The sequence below is a fragment of the Danio rerio genome, chromosome 2 (genome assembly GCF_049306965.1).
Source record: "Danio rerio strain Tuebingen ecotype United States chromosome 2, GRCz12tu, whole genome shotgun sequence".
Taxonomy (NCBI): Eukaryota; Metazoa; Chordata; class Actinopteri; order Cypriniformes; family Danionidae; genus Danio; species Danio rerio.
In genome coordinates, this window is record NC_133177.1 from 29,951,053 (window position 1) to 29,962,077 (window position 11,025).

Genomic DNA, 11,025 nt, shown 5'->3' on the forward strand with positions numbered 1-11,025 from the left:
ACTTGTAACCAGTGTTGTTACCAGCATTGACATGCCAATTGTTGGTTTGTCTTAGGGCTGGGCCAATGAACGATATATTGAATTGCGATGAAATTTATGTCAATAACTGATAAGCTGTGGACTTTTTTACTCTATATTGATCTAAGAGCCAAACACATAGCAGAAATATACATCAGTTGGAATCTAAAAGTCTCGATATTATAGATGTGCTGAAGTTCCGGCCGCCGAAAATGTTACACCATTAAATGAACCTTATCATTTCTGTAGCTTCAGTCATTGTTAGGGTTCTCTTACATCTGAAAACATTAACCACTTATATCGAAATATATATCCTTGAATCGTTATCATTCAATATGGAAAATAATCAAAGAGATCGCATTTTTGCCATATCGCCCAGGCTTAGTTTGACTTATCGAAACAAATGACAAAATACATGCTAAAAAAACAACCGCTCCTGAAATTACACAATAGGCCAGATATCTCCCACTTTTAATTAAAAAGACAAAATGATGTAATGGTTTTCAGTAGGTTTGTTTATTAACAATATCAAGATGACAAATCTGAGAGGTTGCAAAATATCACATTGCCTATTACTGACTTCCCTATCCCTGTTTCTATGACAATTTGCATTCCCTGCAACTATAGCATAAATCAAAATGTTAATGTTTTTCATTGTGCAACACATCTTGAACCTTAAATCACAAGCTGTTACTGATCACACTGAGAACACTCAAGAAGTGATAATAAAGGAAACCAAAAAGTCTTCATCTCTACAAATGTGTAGTAAACAGGAAAAACAGATCCTACCGAGCTTTCCGTCTGATAGGTAATGCTTTTAAAGTGCCAAAACGCCAATAAAATATATTCCCCATATACCCATATTAAAGCAAAAAAAAAAATCACAACTTTGACAGGAAAAGTAGCAAACATGTACCAGGAGCCTCCAGTTTCTTTGGATGTTGGACTAGTTAAATGCTAGACTGATTCAGATTGACCTTTGAAGGGAGAGGTCCTGCTTGCTGCTCCTCAAAGCCAGGAGATCTGATGATGACCAGAGACGACGGCAGATACGGGCTCAGCTTCTGCTCCTTCATGTACTCCATGTCTCCATATATGCTCAGCTTCTGTTGAAAAGAGGAGAACATTTAGACTCTGGGTTTCAATGTACTAAATTCCCATGATTGATCTTTGTTTAACAATCATTTCATCGATTGATCGTAAATTTTAACATTGTGTCTGCTTTAGTGGTATGTTGTCACCATTACGATGATGATGTCGTTTAGTTACTTGCCCACCTCATCTGTCTTTATTAACATCACATGGAGAAAATTTCAGTATTTAAGTATTTAATGTTCATGAGCTAAGTGTTCGTTAAGTAAAATGACATGCTAAGCCATTTCAGATATATCGCAATCTGATAATGTGTTCCACAATGGATTCAATGCAACACAACATAGCTCAATGTAACAACATTACGTAACAAAAACAGAGCAATTCAACAATGCAATGTAACAACCTAACATAAGCTAACCTAGTAACATAAGGTAAAACTGTAAAAAGGAAATGTAGTAACTCAAGAAAATGTAACATAAGGTAACGTAGCATAAGGAAACGTAACCTAGGCTAACAGGGTAACGTAACATAAGGTAATGTAACAAGGAAACGCAACATTAGGTAACGTAACGTAAGGAATTGTAACAAAGAAATATAAGTAATGTAACATTGAAAACATAAGGAAAATTAGCGAGGAAAAGTTGTAACCTACGATAACGTAACATAAGGAAATGTAACAAGGTAATACAACATAAGGTAACATAACAAGGAAACGTAACAACGTAACAACATTAAAAAACGAAACAAAGTGTAATGTAGCATATGGTAACGTAACATATGGAAACAACATAAGCAAGCGTTACATAAGGAAACGTAACAAGGAAATGTAACATGAGGAAAAGTTGTAACAAACAATAATGTAACAAGGAAACATAACATAAGGAAAAGTTGTAACACAATAACGTAATGTAATAACATAATAAAGGTATTGTAACAAAGAAACATTACAAGGAAATGTAACAAAGTTACGTAGCATTAAAAAATGTAACAAGGTAACATAAGAAAACGTAACAAGGAAACATTACAAGGAAACGTAACAAAGAAAAGTTGTAACATACGATAACGTAACATACGGTAACGTAACAAGGACATATTGGAACAAGGTAACATAACATAAGGACACGTTGCAACAAGGGAACTTAACAAGGAAACATTGTATCAAGGAAACGTAACAAGGAAACATAACAAGGAAAAGTTGTAACATGATAACGTAACATAAGGTAGTGTAACAAGGAAACGTAACAAAAGGAAACATATCAAAGTTACGTAACATTAGAAAACGTAACAAGGTAACGTAACAAGGAAAAGTTGTAACATCTTAACCTAACATACAGTAACGTAACAAGGAAACATTGTAACATGGTAACAACATAAGGAAACGTTGCAACAAGGTAACATAACATAAGGTAACGTAACAAGAAAATGTAACATAAGGAAAAGTTGTAACATATGATAACGTAACATACGGTAACGTAACAAGAAAACATTGTAACACGGTAACATAACATAAGGAAACATTGTAACAAGGAAACGTAACATAAGGTAAATCTGACAAAGTAATAAAACATAAGGTAACTTAATAAGGAAACGTAACATAAGGAAACATAACATTAGAAAATGTAACATAAGGAAGAGTTGTAACATACGATAACCTAGCAAGGTAACGTAACAAGGAAACAAAACAAAAGAATATAATGCAATTGAACACAATGTATTGCAACGTAACAATGTAATGCTACACAATTCAACAATGTAATGTAACGCAACAATATAATGCAACACTATGCAATGCAATATAACACAGCAACCCTGGACAGTAACGTAATGCCCATTCTGTTATTCCAAACATAGAATCAGAGTTTCAAATAAACTCGTATGTGCTTAAGCTTCATTTTACCCTCGAATCTGCTGTAAATGTTTTGCACAAATAGACAAACCAGAAGAATTTAGGCGCCGTTTACACTAGTGCGTTTTAGTTTTAAAACAGCGTTTTAGAATGAAAACGATCCGCGTCCACAATCGCGTTTTACCCAGCGTTTCTGAACTGCTCTCCGTCCTGAAAACGCACATCACGTGACCACACAGACACTCTCTGGCAAGCGCTGCAGCTCATCTACCCAGATGAGAGCTCTGCTAGTCGGACTTCTCATCAAGCATCTACCGCTGGATCTAATATCTCACTATATTTATTAAACGAGATATTTCATTCATCTTGTTGTCTTTATCTAACGACATATTCCCTGACTTTGGTCATTAGAATCTTACTTTTTCTCAGGTAACGTGTTTTGGCTGAGCGCAAAGATAAGTTAATGATTGATGAAACAACGTAGCCTATTCTGTAAATTGACTGATCGCTTGCCTTTATTTCCTATAATGTATAAACTTATTGTATGTTATACTTTTATAATGGCCATTATCGATTATTAAAACTGATATTTAGCAAAAGAGAGGGTGTGTTTCGTATTTTCACTGAAATTGAAAGGAGGCAGTTGTTATCGGCTCCGTTTTGTTATAAATATCCACACAGTGAAGATGACGCTCATATATACAGCACGGCGCCTCAACATTTCTGCAGTCTGTTAAGTTGTTAATATTAAAATAAAAATAGGCAGTTCCTTAAATCATGTATACAATTTATTGTTGAGAAAGTGAAACAACGTAGCCAGGGTGATGTGAATGAAGTTATAAAGTACACTGTTCCCTTTGAAGATTTACCCGTGTCCTCGGTATAGTCTGTTTTCCATATCAAACTGAGAAGAAGAGACTGCAGCCTTGATCAAACTTGCGAAGTCTGAACTTACAAGGAGAAAATGCAGGACTGAACTGTGTGTGTTAGGCTACTTAATATTCAGGAAAAGCCCCAATCAGAGAGGCGAATGTCAGCAGCCCCGTCTCCGTTTTCAGATGTCTCCGTTTTCCATTATCCACACTGAGACGGAGCAGCAGCGTTTCAGAATGAAAACGGCCTCTCCAGCGTTTTCGAAACGCTCCGTTTTCGGCGCTCGAGAACTCCGGCGTAGTGTGGACGGTTGGCGTAACCGTAGCAAAACTTATGCGTTTTCAAACTAAAACGCATTAGTGTAAACGGGGCCTTAGACAACTTTTTTCACATCATCAGTATGGAAAACTGAAATAAAATCTGACAAGAACCTAAAACTTTGTCTGAACAAATTCATCCAGATAATGTCAGATAACTTTGATCGAAATGTAATGCATTGCAATCAGCCAAGAGTAATTCAGACAACTACCAATACTTTGTTGTTCCTCAAAGACAGCCTGCAGTCTTTGCTGTCAACTAGATTCATGCAAACCCGAACTTCAACATTTTCTCAGACTCGCTTTTCTCATTTCTCTTCACTTCCTGTTGCTATTTATTCCACTCTATGAATTCTATCCTCGCTTACATGAATCAACTGTAGGGCCCTGCACCGACTAGTAAAAACATAAAAAATGAGAGCTGGTGTCAGAAATATTTTTGAGTTGACTAAGCCACAAACTCCTCTGAATTATTTACATTATTGACATATTATGCTTAACCAACCATCCATTAGATGTTGTATTATCAATTAATCAATCATCAAAGTTTCCCTTGTTTCGTTCCTAGTTTAGATACAAACAGAGAAATTGCACCAGAGTCCATTTGAATCCAATCAAAAGCATTTTACCTCAGCAGGGACGTATTGCTCTGCAGCAGTGGACACTGTGGCACAACAGATCCAGATCAGAACCAGCACAGACAGAATCAGAGTGGTGGTCAAGATCCAGCCGGGCAGCCACGGGTTTCTGCTGCACACAAGATCAAGAGGGTTTAGCTTCAACAAGAACAACAGACTGCAATCATTAATAAGAGTTCAGAAAATCCAAATGGAGAAGAAGAGGCCAACCTTGAGAGACAGCCGAAGAGATTGCAGTCGTCCTCAGAGCCACTTCTGTCCATGAACATGTCTCTGTCTCTCTCCTGAATGAAGCTCCGAGGGTAGTCTTTATAAATGGGGTTTTTCGCTCCCTCATCTATAACTGTTAAAAACACAGCGGGTCAGTTTTGTGATCCTGAAACACTTCTTTGGAGAATGATGCTAAGAATGTGTAGACAAAAGGTGACAGGTTTTAGTGCTCCAGTTATTCATTTACATATTTAATAACATCACGTTTAGGGGTGTGCAAATATGTATCGTCTATGATCCTTTTGTAATGGATGTTTTAACGATATGCAAACTGACATATAAAGCGTCTTTTATTTAGTGAAAAACAAAGTACTAAAACATTCACTGTGTGAGGAAGCCCAAGCTAAATTACTCTATAAATCCAGTTCTCAAAGCAAAATTATCTCTGGATAATGTCATTTTTACACAAGCCGGAATATTAGTGCAGTCGCAAGTTGTTATAATTTTTAAAATAAGTTATTTTTATAGAGTACCAGTACTGTCTGTTTCTTTCTGTTTTATCAAAAAGAATCATTAGAATAAAAGCCGAAGCAGAACATTTGTGCATTTCAGAACAAATCTTAGATTTTGAGAATCTACAGTTACCAAAACCCGATCCGATACTTCTATGATACGTTAATAAAAGAATAGCAAAGAAAAATTTCCAGGACGCTTCTTATTTTTTTTATTTAATTCATCTTATTTTAAACCTTCAACAACTCTGTTAACAAACAGCACTTCTGTGAGGTAGCTTGAACAATTCTTCACTTCTATATTTTAGTGCAGCAGTAAATATATAATAAAAAAATCTAATATAAGCACAAATAGCACCTCAACTTAAAATACCCGGCAAGCTGCAGGCAATCCCAAGTTTACAGATTTTACAGTTTGCAATGGCCATGTTGTCATCATCAACTTTATAATACCTCCAGAACGCAGACATACTCGCACTTTCCACTTCAAGCTGCTTCCGTGTTCTACTTTGCTGCCGGCATTTAACCAATAGCGTCTCTGCAACAAAATGATGTCACGCCCCACGCGTTGCTGCTTCAGGGTGAAGTTACGAAAGAGGTCTAACTCTGTGCCACAGCATAACTATAGATGTATTAAAAAAATAATGACATACATATACATACAGTTGAAGTCAGAATTATTAGCTCCCCTGAATTATTAACCCTGTTTATTTTTTCCCCCCCAATTTCTGTTTAACGGAGAGAAGATTTTATCAACACATTTCTAAACATAATAGTTTTAATAACTCATCTCTAATAACTGATTTATTTTATCTTTGCCATGATGATAATACATAATATTTTACTAGATGTTTTTCAAGACACTTCAAAACAGCTTAAAGTGACATTTAAAGGCTTAACGAGGTTAATTAGGTCAACTAGGCAGGTTAGGGTAATTAGGCAAGTTATTGTATAACGATGGTTTGTTCTTTAGACAATCAAAAAAATATATAGCTAAAGGAGGCTAATAATTTTGCCCCTAAAATGGTGTTATAATAAAAATTAAAAACTGTTTTATTCTAGTCGAAATAAAACAAATAAGACTTTCTCCAGATGAACAAAATATTATCAGACATACTGTGAACATTTCCCTGCTCTGACTTCAACTCTAAATATAATTCTATATTTATTTGAGTCCTAATTTTGAGGTAACGTCCGATTCCGATCAAATCTAAAACCGCGTGATTGGGCCCGATTTCCGATCACGTGATCAGATCTTGACATCCCTAATGGCAATCATTAATGTTAAAGACTGAAAACATGTGTGATGCAAGTGCTTACAAGTGTTCTGTGGCTCCTCTGTCTCGTCTCTCTGGAACTCAAACTGAGAGATATACTGGACTTGCGGCTCAGACTTGAAATGACAGAAAGAACAAATCCTGATTTGATATTTTCTTTTCCCAGACATAGGCATGAAAATTAACTTTCTATTAATTATTTTAGATCAAACTTATTTCAGTTTGATTTCAATGTAAAATAAAACTAATGTTAAAATAAAAACAGATTAAAAATGAAGACACGCTTCATGGTAAGAACAGTGAAAGTAAAAGAGGTGTATTATATAAAATCTCACTTATATTACTATAAATAATTATGTATTATATTAATATTACACTTATTAAATTACTCATGTACAATATCTAAATTCTACAAAACTACAAATAAACAGATATATAGACATGACTCAAGGGATAGGACTCAAGGGATGAGCAGTAAAAGTTGAAGAGGTATTATATCTGACAATATTATATACAAATGCATTTTTTACAAAAACAAACTTCACTTTTATTGTCTAGATTTAAATGCAGAACTACAAAAATAAAAGATTCCTCTTGTTATTGTTTGAGGGAAGAGCAGTAAAAGCAAAAGAAGTATTAAAACTGACAATATGATATAAAAATGCATTTTCATTTCAACACACAGCTAACAAAAATAAAATAAACACAATGCCTGTTATATTGTTATATTGCATGCACGACAGGCAAACTTTGGCCCACAGCCCTCAATTTCAGCATCTCAGCCTAATATACTCGTTTAACACAGTCTAATAATAAAAAGACATAAAATTATCACCTGGAAAACGACTACTTTGCCATCATCCGCCTGCAGGTAAAATGTCCAGGATGAGGTGATGAAGCTGTGGGCTTGGCTCATCATATCCTCCCAGAAACCCCTGACCAAAGTCAGCGGGTACAGCAGATGGATTTTGGGCATCATCATCGTCAACTTCTCATCCGAAACAAAAGAACAAACATAGGATGACGTCAGACTGCACCTGGGTGACGTGCAAATAAAACAGATCACGCAAAGGCAATTTTTGACAAAGGTTTTTCACACCTGCTCCATTCTTTGTTCTGCAAATGGCTGTTGATTCTGGCATCCTAGATTGCAGGCGTACTGCTCGTCTGACTGGCTGTAGGCTTCACGACAGGCTGCAGAAAGTCAAACACATTGAGTTGAGTTGGTTCAGTGACAAGTTGTGTATACTGTTTACCATGGTACATTAAATATACAATCTGAAATCACATGCAAGTATGACTTCAAAACAACCTTAACATTACGTATTTGACTGTGAACACTGCTGTACTTTGATTGTCTTTGGCTGATAATAGTATTTCACTATTTTATAGTTTGCAAGACCTCTTAATACAGGAGAAATTCCGAGTGAATATGAAACCAAACTTATCTCAATGTCAAACACACACAACTGTTTGCACAACAAACTGGCAGTTTTCAGTGCTATAACCCTACCTGACTCGCACTCGGATCTGGTTTCGTTGAGATCTTTGCTGTCACCCACAAACTGGCAGATGGAGAAGAGGCGACATCCTCTCTGACAGGCGTACAGCGCCTCCTCCTACCGTAAACAAACAGGCCAAGTAAACAAACACAAGCGTCCACATCCGCTTTTCTCACGGCTGTTGGTCAAACTTCACAAACAACACACAGAATATTCACGAGGCAAACTAACGAATGCCTCAAAATCTTAACAGCGCGTCGGTGTTGTAAACAAGCCGACAGTCTCGCACTCACCCGCGGATAAGTGTGCAAACTGTAAGTCATCTGACATGTTTTATGACAAGACACAGTGTTTCCCAAAACACCATCGAAGACGTCGGCAGATGCAGATATGGCTGTAAGGATGCAGCAGAAACTCATCAAAATCCCGTAGGACTTTATTGCACTCATTTTTGCGATTTAGCAAACATCGACTAAACGACTCTTCCTTGTTTGTGTATCTGCGGAAGTGTCGCGAGATCGACTCGAACGCGCTTCCTGGATTGTCACACTGCGCATGCGTCGTGAAGACATTTAATAAGGTTGTTTTGGACATGGATTTAGTTTTTTTATAGCATATTTGTTAGTGAGCCTTTTCTACTAGTAAACGTGGTTTTGTTAGTACATTAGTTATTGTGTTGACAAGTTTAAATATATTTTACCTCACTTGTTTTATATGGAACAACACTATTATTTACTGGGGGAAATATTTTGAGCGCTGACACTTAAATATAAAAACATACTTCTTAAAAAAGTGAACTGTTTTTTAAACCTCTGAATCGATCGAAACTCTAGGCATACATTACTGATCTAAATAATGTACAAAACATCTCAAGTGGCCTACATGCTGCTGCTGCCGCCGCCTGCTGGTCAAAACCGTGTAAATGCCACACATAGTGTGCATGAAAGCATAGCATAAAACCCAGAGTTCGATTAGTTTCTTTATAATTCAATCAAAAATATTTATAATATTAATATTTAGTTTTATGGGGATATTAAGTACATAGTAATTAAAAAAATAAAGACTGCAATAATAAAAAAAAACATTTCATTAAAAAAACTTGTCATTGATATTTAAATATTTTGGATTGCAAAAAAATAATTGTCCTATTATGCAGTTACCACAATTTTCATTGCACACTTATTCATTTTGGTCTCTGTTCTGCTGTCATTTATTGCACATTTAGAATCTTTGCTTGCGAGTTTAAAAGTTTTTAAACTATGTATGCCAGAGACCAGGGTTAATTTTGTGTCTTTATTATTCAAACATATAAAGTTTTTGACAAAAATTAGGTACATTGTAATTAAAATATGAAAGATTTAAAAAAAACAAAACAAAAATTGTGGTAACTGTATAATAGGACAATAGTTTATTTTTTTGCAATCCAAAATATTTTATTATCATTGACATGAGTTTAATTAAGTTTTTTTTAATTGCAATCTTTTATTTTTTTTAATTACTATGGACTTATTTTCCCTAACACTGAATATTTTTGATTGAATAATAAAAAAACAAAACTTCATAAAAACCCACCTTTACAAAGATTTTTGCCTATACTGTTAAATGCATTCAACTGTCTGTATAATATAGGTGCTTTAATATATACATTTAGCAGACAGATGCATTAAAAGCGTCTTAAATGTGAGGACAAAGAAGTACTTCAAATAATCAGAGTAGCTGTATATATGCTATGCCCCAGCATAGGGTGTCTAATTCAGTTTGTCAAGCCCACTCATCTGCGTTTGTTTTTGGGGTACTTGTCTGAACAAGCCATTTCATTTATACCAACAGAACATTTCTAAAAAGGATCAGAATGTCACAGCTGTGATGCTCGATTTCATTTACTGCAACTTCAGTTTTTAATCATTGGTTCTAAATAAAGAGTAGCTACATCTAGGGTTTACACAATTGCCTATTATGAATATAATCTGGATCTATCTACATGCAGTAATTTTCTTTTATATTATGTTGAGGGTCCCATGGGGAAGACCCAAAAATAAGTTTTTTGGAGTTTATACCATCTTAAACGGCACCTATGATAAATATCAACTTTTGGAATCTGTTTGGATATAACTGTCTGCATGTAAAGTGTGTCCACTGTCGTATTGGAGTGATATAAACACAAGTCTCTTTTTAAAAATTTCCTGACGTTAAAATAGGACCCAAATCCCAGTGATTTTGAGGCCCACCACAATTTGACGTAGGAGTGTGGTTTTCCCGACCCACCAAATAGATTGACAGGTGACAGGTGGGGGGGCAGTTGGCGCATGTACTAAAGAGCGGTGTTGTCGCACGCGTACTCAAGAGCGGTGTTGTCGTGCGCGTACTGAAGGGTGGGACCGAGGGTGTGTCGCGTCGCGGGGGCACTTTTGATCATTTTGGAAGGGCACTTTCTATCCAAGACTAAAAAGGGCATGTGCAGTGCACAGGTGGAGCCCTATGTGTGCACATGCCTGATCATGGCTGCATGGTGTCAGTAAATGCTAATATGTGTGTGTGTTTTTACTGAAACAGGCATTTGTGTGAGACTCATCATTTCAAAAAGGCTTGAATAAACTCCACCATCAATACAAAAAATAAACTTACTTGGTATTTTTGACTAATGAGCTGTATTTCAGCTTCATCCCTGTTACTGTGCTGTTTATCTGACCTAACCCACAATGAGAAGCAGATATGCATGTGGGAACGGTGGGTGGGG

The 11,025-nt window shown here is 36.0% G+C and overlaps 1 protein-coding gene across 2 annotated transcripts; it reads right to left on the reverse strand.

Annotated features, from left to right (window-relative positions):
* Positions 1-515: 515 nt before the first annotated feature.
* Positions 516-8,789, reverse strand: tmem59 (transmembrane protein 59). 2 transcript variants are annotated; one of them, XM_005163400.5, is made up of 8 exons: positions 8,582-8,789; positions 8,300-8,405; positions 7,886-7,980; positions 7,622-7,774; positions 6,830-6,902; positions 4,998-5,130; positions 4,779-4,896; positions 516-1,124 (listed from the first exon to the last, which is right to left on the reverse strand). In XM_005163400.5, the coding sequence occupies exons 1-8, from the start codon at positions 8,735-8,737 to the stop codon at positions 969-971; spliced, it is 990 nt and encodes a 329-aa protein (XP_005163457.1). In that variant the 5' UTR covers positions 8,738-8,789; the 3' UTR covers positions 516-968.
* Positions 8,790-11,025: the final 2,236 nt, after the last annotated feature.